This window comes from Aythya ferina (assembly GCF_964211825.1).
Source record: "Aythya ferina genome assembly, chromosome: 4".
Taxonomy (NCBI): Eukaryota; Metazoa; Chordata; class Aves; order Anseriformes; family Anatidae; genus Aythya; species Aythya ferina.
The window spans coordinates 65432749-65453330 of NC_140300.1; the positions used below are offsets into that span (position 1 = coordinate 65432749).

Below are 20582 nucleotides of genomic sequence, written 5' to 3' on the forward strand. Positions count from 1 at the left end.
TGAACAAACGAGTGGTTAAGGACAAGCAGGAGGTGTGCTAGGTGGATTTCTTTACAGCAATGTTAAGGCAAATGAAGCAGAGGAGCCCTGTGTTTTTCTGCCTTTCTGCTTATTGTGGGTTTTCCTGGCTATTTTAATACCTGATCAGAGTAAGGGCTGAGAGCAGAAGCAAAGAGCAGGCCTGGCCAGCCGGGGCGTCTGTGAACAGAAAGCTTTGCAACCTGTGGCACTGCCAAAATCCCCCAAAGTGGAAGGATTCATTGGGCTGATCGGCTCCTGGGAGGATATTTTTTTTCAATGATGAGTGCTGTGCATATCTCCTGCTTCAGCTTTTCTATTCGGGGACTTGGATTTCTGGTTGGAAGCTGGTTTACATTTTTATTCTGCTATTTTGTCCCAAAATGCATGTCACTTGGCATCCTTTGTTGTACTAAACGAGAGGTGGCTTTAGCAAGGACCTGAGTTCAGGCCCTGAACAGAGATGGGAAGAACTTCCTTTTTTATTATTATTTTTAATTTTTTTTCCTTTTAATCTTTTTAATCCTTTTTTCTTTTTTCTTTTTTTCCCTTTTCTTTTTTTTCCCCTCTTTCTTCTTTTTTTTTCTTGTTTCCTTTTGTTCCTCTTTTTTCTTTTTTCCCCTCTTTTTTCTCCTTTTGTTCCTCTTTTTTCTTTTTTCCCTCTTTTTTTCCTTTTGTTCCCTTTTTCTTTTATTTCTCCCTCTTTTTTCCTCTTCTTTCTTTTTATTTATTTTTCTTTTTTTTATTTGTTTTTCCTTTTCTTCTTTTATTTTTTCATTTTTTTCCTTTTTTTTTTTTTTCCTTTTATTTTTTATTTATTTTTGTTCTTTTTTTTTTTTTTTCTCTCTTTTTTTTTCCCCTCTTTCTTTTTCTTTCCCTCCCCCAGCTTCAGCTGAACCAGACTCTCAAAACCACCCAGCCCAGCGAGCGGCTGGGGGCACACCTCTCCATTTCCCACCCCCCCTAACGCACACCCCAAACCCTACGGGGACCCAAACCTCCCCCACCTCCCTCTCCGTGACGCCACCCTCCCCGAGCCGGCAGGAATTTAGGATCTCCCGAGGACAGCGGCCCCATTTCGGCCCCGGGGATCCACCCGCAGGTGCGCGCACGGGGGGTGCGCGCCGGTGCCACGCGTGGGTGCCCGGGGCGCTCCGTGCCGGGGGCGCGGCCCCGTGGGGGCGGCCCCGTGGGCGGTCCGAGGCGGGGCTCCCGCTGCCCCCTGCCCACGCGGGGCCGCGCTCGCCACTCGCCCGGTGGCCACCGGAGCCGGAGCCGGGCGGCAGCAGGGAGCCGAGCCCGGTGCGCCCCCCCCCAGCATCCACGGGAGGCCGGTGAGAGCCGCGGGGCCGGGAGCGGGCGGCGCCGGGGCTGGGCTGGAGGGGGGGAGCTCCGGGCGGAGCCCCCCGGGACAAAGCCGGGCTGGGAGAGACCCCGCCGGGGCCGGGAGGGGGTCGTGGGGGCGAGCCGGAGCCCTCCGCTGCCAGCTCCCGGGGGGAGCCCCGGGGAAGTTTCCGCAGCCCCCCGGGGGGGTTTGGCCGGGGGGATGCGCCTGCTGCTCCCCCTGCGCAGGGGGGGCTACGGGCTGAGAAGGGCGCCTGGCAGCGCCAGCCATTCAGCCAGCAGCGAGGAGAGTTTTTTCTGGCTCCTGCCCCTCCTTTCTTCCCTTGGATATATATTTTTATTTTATTTATTTATTTATTTTTTTGCTGGCTCTCATCAGGACGCTTGGTAAACTTTGGGCATTGTCGGCGTGGCTGTCTTCCCAATTTTCCCCGTGGCATTAAGCATCCCTGCATTTCAACATTTTCATTTTTTTTCCCCCCAGTCAGGTTGATAAAACTAATATCGGGCCATTTGGATCATCCCCCACTGGCTCAGCGACCAGCCCAAACCCGCTGGCGGTGCCCTGCTCGGTTAAGGGCTGGATGCTGCGCGCTAAATCTGAAGGAAAACAAAGCAGGAGCACTGTAGTATCTTTAAAGACGATTTTCTTGCAAATATTGTTAATCTTGGGGGTGTTGGGGTATGCCCGAGAGTGATTTGCTCTCCTTTGGTTAATTTGGAGTCTGAAAATCCATGGAAAAAACTGTCTAAAAGAGTCTCTTCTCTGAAATAGTGAGGCATCCTTTTATCTTATTTATGAATCCCACCGCTGTTGCTCTTCTTGCTGCTCTGTCATAAAACAGTTCCTAATTTATCGGCCTGCCAGTCTGCAGGTACTGATGCCTCATGTGATCGAAGCCTCCCTTCCCAAAGCTGGTGTCTGATGCTTGCAGGTCAGTGGCTCTTCTCCCGTTCACTTGGTCCCACTCAAGCTCTTACAAGCTTCCACCCTTTTAACTTTGCCTTTGTGGTGACCTGAAATTGGTTATATGGGGAAGAAATGGGTTATATGGCTCTGCAGAATGATACAGGGGAGTCGTGCGCAGGGTCACCTGTAGCAGCCGGCTGCAGTTTTCCTCCCCTAGTTGCACTTTCTGATCTGCTCTTCCCTAATCCCCTGCGCTTTGTGGGAGTCGTTGTCTGAAGTATCTCCAAAGTTGTTAGCTGCAGATAGCTACCGGCTGAGTGCAATCAGATCTGGCTGTGCGGGGAGGGAGGGCACAGGAATGCAGGAATGTCTTGGTCCTGGGGCATTTCCTCCTGGGGAAGGAAGATGGGAAGGCATCCTTGTCTGTTAGTAATCCAAGAGCAAAGCTCTTCTCCCCTTGCAAACAATGAATCACTTCAGCGAGCTGACACTGTTATTTGTGGCTCCTGGCAAAGCAGATAAGAGCTTTTCTGCCAGGCACTTGCTCAAATCAGTGCCAGCCCCAGACTTGCTGCCTGCCTTTCTCCGTGGCGGTGGGTGGGAGAGGTGCCTTTGTGTATGACTGCAGTGATCACGGCGGTGTCTCCGGGAGAAGGAAAGCTGCTGCTGGTCCCTTTGGCTACACAGCCACCGAGTCTGGTGCCTGTATCTCCAAGCCACTTTGGAAAATATATATATTTTTTCCTGCCCAGCTTTGCTCTGCAGGGATGGAAACAGCTATTCCAAGGCCTCTCTCCTTTACCCTCGATACAAGCCTCGCATGAGGCTGGTTCTACATGCTTGTTAAACAGGCAATGAAATCACATAGGAATGCTGCTTGTTTGATGTCTTCTCTATTACCGAGTTATGCTTAGAAGTTGGGGCTTTTAATGTGATTGTGTGGGCTCTAGCTGAGCCGTGAAAAAAAGCCCTGTAAACAACGAGCCTTTGTGATGAAGGCAGAATGAGCGTAATTATCACCTGTCCTATTAAAGATCTTCCCATTTTTTTTTTGTGGATAACAAAACTAATCAGATGTGCTTCTCCAGGTTACCAGGTGATCTTCAAGAGCGGCTCTGGAAACAGCCAATGCAAGATGAACAGCAGAGAACAGTGCAGGCGACACGGGAGGCTCTCGGGCTGAGCCGCAAGGATTTGAAGATGTCTGCGTGCAGTGACTTTGTGGAACACGTTTGGAAGCCCGGCTCCTGCAAAAACTGCTTCAGCCCCAAGAGTTCCCATCGACTGCAGACACCCCCCGACGTGGGAGCCTGTGGTGTGCTCCCGAATGGAGTTAGGACCAAGGCTGAGAGCCCAGCGTTGGAAGACGAAGGCGTGAATACCCCTGTCTCAAAGCCAACGATTGCTGTGAAACCAACGATGATAAACTCAGATGTTTCTGACACGTGGGCGGATGTGAATATGAATGCAGATCTGTCACAGGTAATGATTAATCCAGTCCAAGCGTGATTTCCCGTTACTTGCCTCCTCTCAGGAGCTCTTGGAATATCTGTTAAAACGGTTTCCTTCCCATTGCTTCTCCTTCTGTTCCTGACTCAGGTTTTTAAGCCGATCTTGGCTTCCCAACGCGTTTTTGGCTAAAGCTGAATGAAACGTTGCAGGCTGCTGTTACTGATGTGGTTTGATCTGCGCACGTGGATCTTGCCCCAGGCTGAATTTTGTGCTGTGGGAGTGGGGTTTGCAACATCCCAGCCCTTCGGGCTGCAGCTGGTACCTCTGCTTCTGCTTTGGCAAAAAGGGGGCGTGAGGACTGTCCCTGCTGCCCCAGGATCTCCTTCTGCTCCCAGGCAGGAGAAGCGTGGTCTCCTATTCACCCTGTGAATATCTACCAATGCCTAGCACATCAGGAAAAGAGGGGCTGCTGTAGTACCTGGCTACCCATCACAACGCTGCTCCTTCAATTTCCCGTGTATTTTTCTGTCAGGTTTCCACGCTGCAAAACTAAGTCCATGGGAGCTGAGTTGAGGCTGCCAGTCCTTTGAGGTGGAACGGCAATTTAGCAAAAATACCTCCCTTCTGGGAAGCAGTACTGCTATCAGGGGATGACCTGCGATAGTCCCTGTCGATGCTTTGGAGTCTGCCAGTCAGGAGCAGCAGCGTGCAGCGAAACAAAAACAGCAGAGGGAAGCACAAAGATTCCTTCCCTCTCTGAATCCGTAATTGCACGGTGACTCACAGACAGGATGACAGGTTGGACGTGTTGCTGGCAGGGAACCCATGCAAAGAGAAAGGGGAATGCCTCATTTCATTGCATTGCCATTGTTGGTAATGCGAGGGCTGCGAATGGTCCAGGAAGAAGAAGGAGCAGAAAAGGCTTATTGGCGGGGTGAGCGCAGAGCAGAAAAAGGCTGCACATGCCGGAGGATTTTCCTATGCATGTGTTTATCTCTTCTGCTTTCTCTTTCATTTTGCACGTGCTGATGGTGTGCTCGTTTTTCGTCCCCTGCAGGTCAGCTGGGGGATGGTTTCCGGCAAGCACCTTCTGCTGAAGTCAGGCGATGCGCAGCGGCTCTGTCGGGACAATTTTGGCAACGGCGGCGTGAGGAAGCCCTTCCTGCACGGCCCGCCGGGCGAGTGCCTGTCCTGCTGCTCTCCCAGCTACTCCATGGTGGGCCTGCGCAGCCTGGAGGGGCGCGTGGAGAGGAACGTCTCCATCCACAGCCTGGTGCTCCTGGGGGAGGTGGGCAAGCAGGAGAGCAGAGCCAAAGATAAGCTGGCCCTGCTGCATCAGCATCAGCCCCTCTGCCCGAACCCGCCTGCCCTGGGGGACAGAGGAGTCGGCAGCTCTGCCAGAAACCCTTCATCCCACGGGAGGGAAGGAGCAGCGCTTCCCTCAGAGGGCGACCGTGCTCGCGTCTCTTCCAGCTTCGAGGGTGAAGGGGGTGAGTACTGCTCGATCACGGACTGCCGCAGAGAGGGCCCTGCCCCGCGCTGTGCCGAGGGGAAGGGGGCCTGGTGCGAGAAGGAGGGCCCGGCGCCCCGCGGCTGGAGGCAGCGGGATGCTCCCGAGGCGGCCAGGCCGAGCGGCAGGGCGGTGAAGTTCAGCGAGGAGGAGCGCAGGGCTGCCAGCGTGGCCTTCTGCATCGCCAAGGAGCAGGGCGACCCCTCTGCCCCGTCTTCAGAGAGGAAGAAGTCGTCCCTCCGCGCCGAGGCGGCCGCTGCCTGCGCGTTGTGCCAGGATAAGGAGGACGCCCCTCGCTGCGAGGACGCAGATGCCGCCGGAGGCACGAGCGGTCCCCAGCAGGCGTTGGTGGAGCCGCAGTGCTCCCGCGGCGACCCGATCTACGCCGAGAGCACCAAGAGGAAGAAAGCCCAGCTGAAGGGCCTCAGCGGAGCTGCGAACGTGGAGAAACCGGCCCACAGCCCTGGCACAGAGCAGGTGGACGGCGCGTGGAGGGATGGTGGCTGGGCGTGGGGCACAGAGAAGGAGTACCAGGACCCCGCCACCCAGGTGGCGGCCAAGATCACCGTCATGACCGCGCACACGGAGGACGACCACAAGACCATCTTCCTCAGCAGCCCCGATTCCGCTGTGGGAGTTCAGTGGCCCTGTGTCAGCTCCGCTTCCCACCCTGATTTTGGGACTTCGCTGCCTGCCGTTGAGCCCGGAGAGGTGTTTCAGGCATCGGGAAGTGACAACGGACTGAGGCTTCACTTCGCAGCTCCTCCCAAGAGCTCGGTTACAGAGAGCCCGGCCATCCCTCCCAAGATGTCCAAAAACAGCCAGCAGGGCAGCGAGGGGAGCTGCGTGCTCCCAGCCAGCTCCCCCTTGGCAAGGCTCGGTGACGGCAACAACCACGACGGAGCTGGAGCCCACCCGCTGCCGAGGAGCTGTGCGGACACGGGGGGCTTTGGGGTGTCCCCTTCTCTGTGCGCTCACGTTAACGGAGCCTCCGTGGAGGAGCCCGGCAGAGGCCTGGCAGGTTTGTCCTACGACAGGAGGCAGAAGCACTACACCCCAACGTGGGCCAAGCAGTGCCGGATAGAGGAGGAGGAGGAGGAGGTAGAGGAGGAGGAGCAGGCGCTCTCAACCCACCCGTGGGCAGTGGGAGCTGAGGTTGGAAGAGCCGACGCCGACCCCGTGGATGACTGCCCGATGGTGGAGAGCCAGCCTGGGATCAGCAAGTCGTCGTCCTTTGAATTCCCTAAGGAGAAGAGCAATGGCACGGAGTTTGCACCACCACCGCCGCCACCAAAGAAGCAGTCCAGGTATTCAGCCTTGTGAGCGTGTGCGTGACTGTTACACGTTTGTGGTCGTGATATGTTTGCTGCGGGGGTTGACTGGCCAGCAAGGTTTTTGGGATCAAAACCAACAGGTTACAAGGTCCTTTGGTATGTGGAACTGGGCAGCTTCCCCTCTTGGTTCTTATAGCAAGGGCCTCTGAAATCCTAATTTTCTGTTTGCCCCTAACATCTTCTTGCTTTAAAGGCTGACGCTTGAAGCTGTAGCTTCCCAGGGAGGGCTGCTTGCCTGCAAGCAAGTAACCGGAGCTTGTCAAACATGTGCTTGCTTCAGGCAGCCTTTCTTTCACTGCAGCTCTCCCGGGATTCAGGTCTGCAGGCAGGGTGACAGCAGCGCCTACAAAACAAATGCAGGACTGCTGTCTGTCTGGAAAGGAAGAAGCTCCGCTAAACAATTAATAATTTAATCTTCCAATAATTTCTGTGTATGCAGCGACTGCAGTTGGCTGTGTATCAGGGGAAAAAAACAAACAACCAAAAACTGCCCAAAGGAGTGAAAGCAATTGATTTCCCTCCCGTGCAGCTCATGGGTTAGGCTGCCTGATCACAGCAGGGAGGGACACTTCGTGTCCTGCAGGTGTCCTGAGTTTGCTTTCTTGCACACTTTGGTTTTGTTACCTGGAACCATGCATTACATGGCAGATTTGGCTTCGGCTTTTTGATCTAGAAGTTGAGGGAAGGGATAGGTGTCCGGAGAAGTTGCTCTTGGGGCCCGTGGTCAGGCTTGTGTGTGGTCATCAGCGCTCACCGGTCTGAGATGGTGTTTGGGTTGGTGCTTCCTTAATTAATGAATTACTTTAAACACTGCTTTATTCTTATACCAAAATTTCAACTTTTTAGGGCTGGCTAATACAGGGAACTTCTACCTTGTTTAAAAGCTCCTTTAAACAAAATACTTTAAAGTGTTTTAAATTGACCAAACGATGAGCAAATCAGATTTCTCAAGGGAAGGAAGCAGATGAAAAAGAGCCTTCAGCCCTTAGTGCTGGGCTTTCTGCTGCGATGCCACGTGATCCCTGCTGAAGTCAGAGGAAAGAAAGAGCCCACAGGCGAGCACACAGACGAGCTTTATTGCCTTCACAATCAGAGATGACACTGAGATGTGCTTCAGTCCTGACCCTGAGAACTTTATTTCGTGGCTGCTGCTGCTTGGTGTCTTGTATCAGCACCTGGCTCGGGGTCGCGTCTGCCACGTGTGGGGTGTTGTTGCGGGGGCTCAGCAGAGCTGTTCAGGAGTGATTCTTTAGGAAATGTGCAGTCACCTGCTGAAAGTCTGGAGCTGTAACAGTGCCAGGTGGCTGAGGTAGGTGCTGGCATCTACCCTTACCCTCCGTGGCCGCAGGCGAGGCTTTGCTCTGTGTGTAGCTGCCTCCTCGGCACCGTGCTGCCTGCGGCTGGGCCTCGGGGTGCCTTGCTGAGAGCACAGCCCTCCCTCTGGGAGCAACTCGATCAGATGGCGGCTTTCACGAGCTGCTCGCTTTGTTTGTTTGCTCGGAGGGTGCTCGTGTTTTCCTCTGAGCGTGTTCACACAGGAACCGGGGTGTTGTTACCTGTACGTGGCAGCGGGAGGGATGGCTACGTGCAACACTGCTTGAAACCACCACAGCGGGGTTGTGTTACCTTGGGCAGTCATCGCTGGCAGCAGCTTCTCCTGGTGTGACTTGCCTGGTGCTGGGGGAACATCTCTGGTGCTCCTGGGCTGCAGCCACGTGCCTGGAGGAGGGCAGAGATCCTCCACGCAGGGGTGACTCTGAGGCACGTTCATCCTCCCCTAGGCCTGGGCATTGTTCATGCTTTTTTTTTTTTTTTGTTGTTCATCCTTGCTCTAACAATTAAAAGGGGGGAAAAAATCAGGGTGAATTCCTGCCAGGCACTGAGGAAACTCTGGTTTTGCTGTAAGCTATCTCCTAGGATGGCTGAAGGAGTGCTTTTGGGGAGTTTTAAAAGTGGGCATCCAAAAAGGCAAATAATAGATCCAGATCTGTTTCATCTCTCTCATTCTTTGTATGGTTCTTTTTCCTGCTTGTGTGAAAGATTACAGATATTTAAGGCTTTCTTGGTCTGAAATGGAATAGAAAATGAGTCAAATTACAAGAGGAAAGAGACCAGAAAAGGAAAAGGGCGACTGGTCTTCATCCAAAAGCTGGGAGGGTAGTTGGGTATGGGAAGGGCTAACCCAGGAATCTAGGATCCCCAGGACTTACATGTACAGTGATGATTTAGATGCTCTTTGGTGAGAAACAGTCTAGCACAGCCTTCAGTTATTTGGCACAAAAAGGGAATCCTTGCTGAAATTTATGCCTTTGTTATGCAGCGGGTGAGGTTAAGTGATGCTCGGGTTCCTTCCAGCGTGTCAGCCTTAACTGTTCATGTATGCCACGTGCCCCTGAAGCAAAGGAAATGGTGCTGCTGTTTTGCATTAGCTCTTGAGCTGGTTTTGTCACAATTAATGCCACCTTCAAAAGGCAGCTCTGTAGGTGTCTTTCTAGTACCCTTCCTGAGGCACCTGTTTCCTTCTGGATCTTGGTATGGATGTGAACTCCGGTGAACAGAAGCAAGCTGGCTACGTGGTGCTCCTGTGGCAGTACAAAATGCAATTGGAAGTCATATAGGTCCCCAAATTTGACGCTTTCCTTTCCTCTGTGGTCTGACTGTGAATGACAGTAGGGAGTTGCTTTGAACAAGCCAGACTTATTATTATATATATATAAAAACAAACAAACAAAACACAACAACAACAAAAACACTACAAACTCTAGAGTCTATTTTAAAAATTTTAAAAAGTACATAAAGCAAAGTGCTAGTATGGCTCATGCAGGAGAGAGCATCCCACTCCAGGACAGGGAGCTAATAGGCCTTTTGGATTCTCCCTGAGTGTTTTTTGTCTGAAACTAATCAGGGATTTCTCATGTTGCTTCTGCCAGTGGATCACTTCTGCAGGTTGTGACATATCGGGCAAGTCTTTTGGGAGAGACTGGCTCCCATTTTAAAAGAAACAATCTCTGTTCTTTGTGTTTCCTATCTTGCCACGTAAAAAGTACGGGGTTGGAAATCAGATTTGTCTTCTTCACCACATCGGAGCATTCAGTGATTTCACTGTTGACTCAGCTATCATTAGTTCTGCTCTCCATATGAATTTACTCTGGGGAAGATCACAGAATCATAGAGTGGCTCGGGTTGGAAGGGACCTCATAGATTGTTCAGTTCCTACCCCCCTGCCATGGGCAGGGATGCCACCCACTACATCAGGTTGCTCAGGGCCTCATCCAGCCTGGCCTTGAACACCTCCAGGGGTGGGGCATCCACAGCTTCTCTGGGCAGCCTGTGCCAGTTCTAAAGAACCTGTCTCCTGATAAGTCAAAAAATAAATAAATAAATTGTAAAAATTATGGGTTGAGTCACCCCCAAGAGTATAGATCATATGAACATGCCATTGATTTTTTTTTTTTTCTCTGGGCATTTTACCTTTAGTGTAAAAGGGATGGGAAGACCTTTAATAGCTACACAGATTAAAGCATTCGGATGACCTGACCACATAAAGGTTTCAGATGGGATGCTGGTATTAATGGGGCAGAGGATGCTTAGCTTTTTTAGATTGCTTGGTTTGCCTAAACCAGACACAGAGGTATAAAAACAGCTCCCTGGCACCACAGATCTGCTCTACCTGCTTGCTAATGCCCACCTGCAGCAGTGGAGAGAGGAGGAAAATAAAATGATTCCTGTTTCAAGATAGACAAACATATGGGGCCACGATGCTTCCCCTTGTATAATAATTATGCCCAGGCACGTGTGGCTGCCATGTAGCCTGGCTTTTCTCTCTGCCGTGCATTAGTTCCAGTGCTGTACTTTGGGAAGGGATGTCCCGTTCACATTCACACCGCCTTCCCCTGGCAGTTCCTACTGCTCTGTGTTTGAGGGGTTTGATGCTCCTACTCTGCTCCGTTCGTGGAAGCATCTGGAAATAATGCACTCTGCTTTGTTGGTCACTGTACACAGAGAAAGCAATTCCTCCACGGCCAGGTGAGGTTAGTATGGGTTTAACTGCCTTCTTAAGGGAGAAATGAGGACATTGCTGTGCTTTCCATCACCACAGCACACAAAGAAACACAAAGCATCATTCCGCCATAGCAGGAGATGCAGCATTGCAAATGATCTGGTGTCCCGTGGTAATGTTACAGATCTCCAAACCCTTTTTTTTTCTTCTTTTTTTTTAGAAGACCACAGTCTTCCATTTTCCACCCTGGTTTGTCTTAGGCAGGACTGTGGGAATCGTTTGGAAAGCCAGCTAGATGGAATTGTTTAGGATGGGAAGGCTGGTGAATAGTGAATTGTAGGGGTTGCCCAAATACGCTAGGATGTCATGTGGAGGATGTTGAAGAAGCCAAGTGTGTTTAAAGCCGCCAGAATAATTAGGAGAGCTGGAAATCCTGTCTTATTAGGTTATTAGATTGAGAGCTGACTCTTTTGTGACCCGCTCTTTAGGTGCTCACGCTCAGTGGAGGCTCTGCTGCTGTTCCTGAAGTTAGCACTTAACATTTAAAGTGCTGAGGAAATGGAGGGGAATTACCCGCTGCGACCTCTTTTTGAGGGGAGCGGAGCCCACACGTGTAAGCAGGCAACGGGGGACAATCCCAGTGATCTCTTCAGGTTTAAAATGGGTTTGTGCTCTTCATTTCCAGTATCCTTTGGAGGAAAGGGCAGGGCAGTGAACCTGTACAGCTGTGCATGGCGTGAATGAACGCTACAAGCGGAGGAGAAGTGAGGATCCCACGGGCTGTTGCAGTGGTTGGTTGCTCAGTTCTTGGAGTGGATTTTATTTTTGTTGGAAGTGGGACAGTTTGGCCATAGCGAGTATTTCCAGTAATTCTTCGGGAAAGCGATGGGTATTTTGATCTGGGCGCTGTCTGGGCTAGGAGGAGCTTATAGGAAAGGAGGGAGATTTGGAGCAAAAATATTCGCAGGAGGCAATAGCTGGCCTGGCTGCAGCATCTGAAACAAGAGCAGGATGTCATTACAGCGGCGAGCAATTTTCTATTTTGGTGCGACCCGCTCAGGAACTACATTTTTTACATAGCGGCGCGGGGAGGAAGCGGTGCTCCCCGTCCGTATGACTTCACGGCAGCGCTGGGCTCAGCAAACACGGCCGGCAGGATGGTGCTGGCAGGCGCCGTGTTGTGCCCAGGTTGCTTGGAGGAATAGGTGGGGCTGCGCGGGGTGGACCTTGGACCCTGCCGAGCAAAGTCCCAGCTCTGCCCGAGTGTGGGAATGGTAAGGCAGCTCCGTGGATCCGTGTTTTAAGTGATGGGGAGGAAACAGAAATGCACCAGCTTTTTCTTCTGTGTGTGTTCGCGCGTGTGTATGTGTGTGTGTGTCTGGAGAGGGGGAGGGATGCGTCAGGAAACCTCTCATCTGTGCAAATCGAGACCCGCTCTCTCCTGAGATCTCTCGCTTTTCTTCTGGATTCAAACACTTCCTTGATCCTTACCCAGTCAGGCAGGGCACACGCATCGATGTGCACCCCTTCGTTTTTTTTTCCACCCCAAGTTACTAAAAGTTAAGTTTCTGAGCAAGTTGGTTATGGGATAAGGTTATATAGCTTTTATGTATATAAAACTATATATGTAGTTTTATTTAGTATATGTAGCTTTATTTTTTTAAAAAAAGTCTAGACTCCAGTTGGCTGTTTTCAACAGCGTTAATCATAACAGAGCTAAAACAGAGCTAAAAACCACAGTGTCTCTCACTTGCTCTTTTTTTTAATTTTTTTTTAATAAACCTGTCTTGCGTGGTGCACGTGAAGTTTTGTAAATCCTCCTCGGGAGGCTGGCTGTGGTGACCAAGTGCGCGTGGAAAATTCATCACCGGGGCAAGACCAAGGGCAGCGTCCCTGCCGGAGCTGTACCTGAGGTGGTTTCCCCGACCCTTATTTTGATCAGCCCCCGAGTATTTTTAGAATGAGCCTGCTCAGGCAAATGAGGAAGTCTGGCAGAAGTTTCTTCCGGGCTTCTCATACATGCTGCTCTCCATGTGGTTGTGTGGACACCAGAGTAAGTGCTTTGTCTGGACGCAGGATGAAACGTTTCTTAATCTTAAAATAAAGCGCTCGTGGCATCTGCTGTGCCTGGGGATTTTGGAAGAGGAGGGATTCTGCATGCGTGAGCAGTGTGTCACAAGAAAATAGTTGTGCATGTCTTTTGTTTGTCTTTCTCTGCAGCCGCTCCGCCGTCTGATTAGGAAATGCCGGATACCTTCCAGCGAGATAGCTGGTGGAAGTTATTTTTCTTTTCTTTTCTTTTTTTGCAAGTCTTCCGCTAACCTTTTTGCATTCTCAGTCATCAATGCGTTGAGTTTTATCGGTGGATTGGCAGCTTTATTTAAAAATGTGGCAAATAACCTCAACGGAGAGTTTGATCTGTACCGAAGCTGGGGGTATTTCTGCTCTGGTGTGCTGCCTGGTTTCGACAACTCCTGTTGTTTTCCAGGGAGGAAAAAAATGAAGAAAATACGGGGAAAATTCATTATCTCAGCAAATAGTCCTGCTTGCCTACAACTGATCACTTATATTGTGGCTCTGGCAGTACATAAGGGCAGCTTGTGGCTTAAGGATTTATTTATTGTAGATGGAAGCTGTGTGGAGAACAGTAGGTCTTACCCTAAAAGCTGCACGGTGGGTTCTGCGTCTGATGTATGATTGTTTTCTGAAGAGGAGCTTCTTTTTTCAGCTGTTAGGGTGGTGCACAGAGGAGAAAGCTGCTGCTGCTGCTGGACTGTGCTTCTACTCGTGCCTCCACCGTGTAGGAGTTGGGTTCTGGTGCCCAGCACCAACTTTTCCTCCTGTAGACTAGAAGGAGTGATGCTGCTCCTTTCCATGGAGTTTTACTGGAGGCAAACATCCGTGGGTCCCCGCTTCCTGGTGGCAGTGGCCAAAATGGGATGCGGTCCAAGATCACACATGTGCTAGAAAGGGGAGGCTGGGGCTGGGGCTGGGCGCTGTTGGCTCCGTGGCTCTCTCTGCTCAAGCACACGTGGTTTCTCAGAGGAAGTGGTGCCTTGCAAGGCCACGACCTGCTTGGTGTCAGTGGAATATGACCTCCAAATCCCAGAGAAAGGGGAGGAAAAAATTGACAATGAAACGCTAATGCCTGGTAAGACTGCAGGGTCCGTATGAATACGTGGGAACCAAGCTGAGGCTGCTCTCAACTTTAATCTGCGCTCGCAGCTGCGTGCGTGGCACCTTTTCCTGCCTGCCTCCTGACCCTTCTGCTTCGTTGTCTCTAGGCGCGCTCTGAAAATGAACCCGAATAACGCTGAGCTGGAGAGGGGCAGCAACAGCTCCACCGAGAGCCTCAGCCCGCCTTTCCGCAGCATCCACGTCAGCTTCACGGCCGGATCCACCGACAGCCTCAGCTCAGACACGCAGACCGGCAGCGATGGCAGTAAGTGGCCGAGTGGGTGTTGGAGAAGTAGCATCAGACCCGGGGAGGAGATTATCCCATCCCGAATCCCACTGCTGGGGCGGCATCTGCAGGGCAGGGGTCACAGGGCTCCCATCACCTAGTCCTCTCAGCAACCCTCCGTCTGTCTGCTCTCACCCTTCTGCCTCTTGATGCACTTAAGATGAACGTGGCAGAGCCAGACCATCATTTTTTTTTTTCCCTCTTTCATTTGGCCAGTGCCAAAATCTGTTTATCCATCGTGTCTGGATGAAGCCTCTATCTGAAAGCAATTGTGCTCATCCTGCTTGTGCTTCCCCTGTTGCACAAGGCCACGAGTAAGCTCTCCTGGAATATCCTCCACAGATCTGAGGAGTACCAGAAGGGGTTTTGTGCTAAAGGTGATCTCTCCCTCTCCTTGTCTTCCCAGTTATTTCTTGAAGGGGGAAAAGAAAAAATCTGCCTGCACTAGTTTAACTGAGATTAAAAAATACTTACTATGAAGTCACTTTCTTCATAAGTGCGTAACTGAGACATGCACTAACGTGTTCGGCAGCTCAGAAAGTATTTCCTTTGCAGAAGTAATCTTCGTGTAGTGGAAGTTCTGTCTTTCCAAGAGCAACAATGTGCAGCAATAAAATTAAGAGCCAGAGCTCTGGAAAGTCCATTTTTCCACTGCTAACTTTGGAGTCTGAGAGCGAGGCTCTGCCAGGAAGTTGTACGTGGGGAAGAAAAACTCACATGTTTTGGATCTTTACTTGCTGGACACAAAAGCAATTTGCTGTCAAAAATGATACGGAACGACAGGAGTTCTCTGCTTCCACTAGCAGAGGCAACTGTTTAAGCTCATCTCAGGAAGGTTGAGCTTTAAAATGAATAACCCACACGTGAGTTCTTGTTCTGGTGTAAGCAAGCAGCTACGCAGTCAGTCACCGGGTGAAGTGAGCTCAGATTAATTGGCTGTGCTGTCAGATGTGAAAATACGGGGGGCTGGGATAAGCCCCATCCCATCTCATGCAGGAGAACCCCACGCTGAAGGTGCAGAGCAGTGTTAGGAAAGCTGTGAAAAGGTTTTAATTGTTACCCAGTGCTTCGGGCAGAGACCATCGGCGTGTAAAAAAGAGGTGAGAGCAATTTGACATTTGTGGACTGGTTGCCAAAGGTTCTGGGGCTGCTGTTTGTTCCCTAAGCCTCCACCAAATAAATTTATCCTCTTGAAATGGGGGCTCCACTGCGTGTCCTGGCAGAGGTGCTGGTCTTGGGCTGCGTGCTGAAGAATTTCTCTTGGTTGCGTCTTCTGCCAAAGCCCCTTGGACTGGAAGTGGCAGGAGATGCCCTACTGCATGGCTCCTGTCTGCAGGACAGCGTGAGCTGGCATCTGCTCTGGTAGCTGAGACGTAGTGGACCTGCCCCCACCGTGGTCATCACAGGCAGCGAGCAGCTACCAGGGATCGCTGTCCCAGCAATTGTCACTTCTTTCAATTGCTGCTTCAGATCCCCACCACTTTTTTCTCTCCGACCTGAAAGTCTTGCTGTCTATTTCAACGTCAAATCACCCTTTTCTGCTTTTCCCCTCTTCTGAGGCGTGCAGCTGTGCTGCCTGTCTCCAGCCTAGCTGGGGCAGGAAGGCAGAGAGATCTAACCTAAGCTGGGGGACAGCCAGAAGGGAGGCCAGATTTTTTTTTCAGTAGGGTGGAGCTGGCCAAATCCCAGCCCTTACCCGGTGACCCTTACCCAACGAGAGGCAGAGGCAGGTTCAATATCCTTCTTGGGCAGCTGTGGCCAGGCTGAAGTCAGAGCTGTGTGAGTCACTCTTATCACGCTGTGCTGCTCAGGCAGCGGGTGGCAGCTCCGAGGCTTTGCTGGAGGGATTGCTGCTGAATGAGTGTCCTCCAAGTGCTTCCTTCTTACTTACCTCCTCGTGGCTGATGTCACGGCTTAAATATTTGCCCTCTGCCAGCTTTTACTGCCGTGTGTGAGGTTCGTAGGAAAGCAGTCTCAGGTGGAGGGAGCATTTCTCTAGTGAGCTGTCTGCAGCCTGCTTCGCGAAGCTGCTGTGTTAAACCAGATTAAGGAGAGCTAACCCCTTCCATGCAGCTCTGCCTCCACCAATGGATGAATCAAACCCCGTTGTGTCTCCCTGTCCCCTAGGGCACTCGTCTGAGCCGAACCACTCACCGCCTCCAGCTGAGAGCCAAGTGTTTCCCCCTGGCTCCTTCCTCCCCACCTCCAGTGAGGATGCTCCCTCTGCCGGCCCCAGCTGCCCGCCCCCTCTGCCCCAGAAGAAGACGATGAGCAGAACGGTGTCCTCCCCGGATGGCTTTTTTGGGAGCCAAACATCTTCCGGCAGAGCAGCTGGCACTGCCAGCCCCAGGTTGAACGTCAGCCACTCCGAGAGCAACTTCTGCCTGCGGGAGGAGCCTCCCTTCATCCACCCAGCCGGCCTGGGGGGCCCCGGCACCTTCTCCTCTTCTGAGTCCCTGGAGAAAGCCTCCAAAGGAAACAGCTACTGGGGCTCGGCTACCAGCAAGAGCACGGGGGCCTGCATGCCCAGCAGGAACCTGCAGTCCCTCTCCTCCTCGCAGCTCAGCGTCTCCAGCCAGGTGTCGTCGAGCTCCAGCCTCCACCTCCACAACCTCCTGAGCAACATCGACAGCAAGGAGGGGGTGTACGCCAAGCTGGGGGCCCTCTACGCCGAGTCCCTGCGCCGCCTGGTCGCCAAGTGCGAGGACTGCTTCATGCGGGAGCAGAAGAACGAGCTGCGCTTCAGCGAGAACAACTGGTCGCTCTTCAAGCTGGCGTGCAACAAGCCCTGCTGCGACTCGGGGGATGCCATCTACTACTGTGCCACCTGCTCCAAGGACCCGTCAACCACCTATGCTGTGAAGGTAAGCCTGTGACCAGAGCAAGCCTGGGTATGTGGCTCGTCCCCACCTTCCCAGCTCCAAGCAGCCGCAGGGTTTGCTTCCCACAGCAGAGCTGGGACTGGTCTACAACCCGATCAGGTTCCCTCTAAAAAGCTTTGTGCTAATACTGTATTGTAAACTCAGCATAGTTCACCTCTGACAAACCAAACTGCTTAAAAACTGCTCAAAAGACAGCCTTTTTCCCCACTGCCCCCCTTCTAAGGGGAAGGTCTGACCCAGAAACCATGTGAGCGCCTGTATGATGTTGAAACTACGGGCTTTAAGGTATTCCAGGTCTCAATTAAATAATGAAAGGCTGACCTAGAGATGGTGTGTAAGGCCAGGTTCTGAAATATATCCCTGTAACTGTACAGAATCCACGTTTGAAATGGAAATGTGGGGTGCAATGCTTCAGCTCTCCGAAACCTGGATAAATAAGCTTAGGCAGCTTGTTTCATGCACATCCCATGGATTTGGGGTTCTTGATCCATGTTACTACTTGAATACAGAGGCTTTTAACTTCTGTTTGGGCTTTAACCTAGGAGAAGTTCACTGCTGCTTCCTCTTCATGTTGTTTTCAAAAACTAAAATAATTCCCAAACAAGCGCTGCCAGAGATGCATTAAGCAAGGAAAAAAAAGATCTGCTGAATCCTTTACACAATTACAACCCCCAAGGGGATGTTTTAGTTAAGTGATAGCTTTAAAGCCTTAAAAAAGATTTTCGAAAGGAAGCAGTCAACCCAACAGGGGGGTGCTTTGAATAACCAGAGTTGAATCAGGGCTTGCCCCAATACCTCTAGTCCAGCAGTCAGAGCAGCAACTTTTTAGGTATAACAAGCCAAAGTCCATCAAAATTTTCTTCCAGAAACCTCAGAGCTGGTCAGCTCCTTTTCAATATGTGGTTCCTGGTGGCACACACAGACCTTTCCTCTTGCCAGCCACGTTGGGTGTGGTTCAGTGGCTCTGCCTCCACTGCTGTAGTGGATGAATTACGGCCAAGGCAGAAAAAAACACATTTTCAGCCTCTTAACGGAGCAGCTCTTGGGTCCCTGTGTGCTTATTCTGTGTCCTTGGTACTCCACAGAGCACCGTGATAAAGCCCAAAGCAGCCCAAGAGGGCTGTACTCTGCACCAGCATAAAGTCATGCACGTGTTTATGTACGTGCACTCACACATCTCTTGCAATGTTCCAGGGTGCTACCTTTTTTTGGTAGCTGAAATAGAGAACACTTGCAAAACTTTACAGTTGGCTGACTTCTCACTGCCCCTCCTGGATGTGATACAGATTTTCTGACGTGCAAGAAATCGCAGACCAGTAGTTAAAATAGATTTGGATAACTCAGGATGGGCAGAGGATCTGACTTGAGCCAAGGGGCCAGCTGAGCAGCCAGAGCCAGGGTTTAGGCTGTGTACAAGCACACAAGGATATGTATAAAATAGTTAGAAGGAGCCAGTTTTACATGAAATGGCTTTAGAGGAATTAAGCCAAGATATGCTCCGCTCCTTGGCTTCTTTCTCTGCTTAAAGGTGCACGACTAAGCCAGCCCCAGGCTCCTACTTGGAGCCTGTTGCATGGAGGATGCCTCTGGTGCAGCCGAAGTCAGGAAGAAAGGCTGGCTGGGAAAGATCTCCCTGACTCCATCTGGCTGCATTCATTCTTCCAGGGGCTCCTCTTTCCTTGGTATGGTAATCTGTAGTCTGCCCCACTCTCCAGAGATTATCTTTCCCCTAAATAAGCATGAAGCAGCAGCAGGGTATTTTCCTTTAGAAGAGAAGGGGCACTTCAAGCCCCTATTGTCCTATCTCTACGCGATCATCTCATCTGAGTGAATTACCTGCAAATGCCTGGATCCAAACCATTGCTAGTGGAGTACAAAAGCAGCCTGTTTCTCCAGCTCCTCTCTATTATTGCATTTATTTTAGCTTGGAGGCAAAATTGATTTCTTGTCCGATTTTGCACGCACACCATGACTGGCAGTGGCACGCTCCAGGGTTTGAAGCCTTTTATGCTGAGTTTCAGCCTGTTGTTGATTCCTGTGGTTGAGATATAAATGCATCCCTAAATAGAAGGGGGAAAAAAACAGAAGCGTACAAAAGAAATGCCAGAAGGCCTCACAAGCTAATGGATACTCCTATAAGAAACCTGGTTTTGGGTTTGTGCCATCTTTAATGCAGCCATAATGCTAAAACACAGAACAAAATGAAGACAAAGTCATGCGAGTTCAAGAAAATCTAGAGATGGTTTAAAGTGCTAAAGGAACTAATATGCACCCTGCTTCTACCAATACCTTAATGTCTTCAAATCCCAGCTTAAGGAACTACCTCTGAGCTTCTGGTCTGCGCCTGGTCTCTGTCACTGATGGATAAAGCTTTTTCTTTGGTCTCTCCTTGCAGATCTGTAAAAGCCAGGAGTCCAAGGTGGCCGCTTCATACTGCAGCCCCGCGGTGCCCGTCCACTTCAACATCCAGCAGGACTGTGGGCATTTCGTGGCCTCCGTCCCCTCCAGCATGCTGCTGGCCTCGGATGTGGAGAAGAGCGTGCCCGGGGATGGTCTCCGTGCCTCCCGCGCTGCCAGCGAGCACGACTGCGTGGTGGTCATCACGCGGGAGGTGCCGAGCCAGACCACTGCTGACTTCGTGAGGGACTCGGTGATGCTGCACCAAGCCAAGCCCGAGCTGTACGAGCGTCGGGTTTGCTTCTTGCTCCTCCAGCTCTGCAACGGGCTGGAGCACCTCAAAGAGCATGGCATAATCCATCGTGACCTGTGCCTGGAGAACCTCCTGCTTGTCCCCTGCAAGCCCCCCATGAGCTGCGTGAAAGCCAAAGATGACAAGCACTTGCCCCGCCTGATCATCAGCAACTTTTTGAAAGCCAAGCAGAAACCGGGATCCGGAGACTCCAAGCTGAAGAAGAGTCAGGCCAGGCTGGCCCCGGAGATCGTGTCAGCTTCCCAGTACAAGAAGTTCGATGAGTTTCAGACTGGCATCCTCATCTACGAGCTGCTGCACCAGCCCAACCCCTTTGAGGAGAAGGTGCACCTCAAGGAGCAGGAGTACAGCCCCGAGGACCTCCCTGCTCTGCCCAGCCTGTCCATCTACTCGCGGGGGCTCCAGCAGCTGGCCCACCTCCTTCTGGAGGCAGACCCCATCAAGCGCGTGCGGATCACCGAGGCCAAGCGGATGCTGCAGTGCCTGCTGTGGGGGCCCCGGCGGGAGCTCACCGAGCAGCCCCTCAGCCACGAGGAAGCCCTCTGCCAGGTGCTGCAGAACTGGGTGGACATGAAGCGCGCCCTGCTGATGATGAAGTTTGCCGAGCGAGCCGTGGACACGGAGCGGAGCGTCGAACTGGAGGACTGGCTCTGCTGCCAGTACCTGGCGTCCGCCGAGCCTGCCTCCCTCTCACACACGCTGAAGCTGCTGCAGCTGCTCTGATGCTGGACGTGTCTCGGGGGCGGCTGGGGAAGGGGCACAGCCCCGTTACGCGGGGGAGGCTGGGATCTCAGCCGTGAGCGTGGTGTGCTCCCACCCGTGTAAGACATTCAGTACAATTGCGAGCAGGCAAAACTGGGAGCCGAACCCTCTCTAGGGGGATTTTTTTGTTTTGTTTTGGGATGGTAAGTCTGTTGACTAATAAATTCCTGCCCGCGTGTGTGCATGTTTCTAATGAA

The 20582-nt window shown here is 51.8% G+C and overlaps 1 protein-coding gene across 3 annotated transcripts; it reads left to right on the forward strand.

The window, feature by feature from the left end:
- Positions 1-1253: 1253 nt before the first annotated feature.
- PRAG1 (PEAK1 related, kinase-activating pseudokinase 1) lies at positions 1254-20582 on the forward strand. Of its 3 annotated transcripts, none has more exons than XM_084516924.1 (7): positions 1263-1352; positions 2231-2297; positions 3361-3754; positions 4782-6541; positions 13853-14010; positions 16159-16895; positions 19309-20582. In XM_084516924.1, exons 3-7 carry the CDS (start codon positions 3401-3403, stop codon positions 20344-20346), a joined length of 4047 nt encoding a protein of 1348 aa, XP_084373050.1. In that variant the 5' UTR covers positions 1263-1352; positions 2231-2297; positions 3361-3400; the 3' UTR covers positions 20347-20582. The 3 variants fall into 3 exon arrangements, with proteins under 3 accessions (XP_084373052.1, XP_084373050.1, XP_084373051.1); XM_084516925.1 differs by having other exon boundaries at positions 1278-1352; positions 2238-2297; XM_084516926.1 differs by lacking the exon at positions 2231-2297 and having other exon boundaries at positions 1254-1352.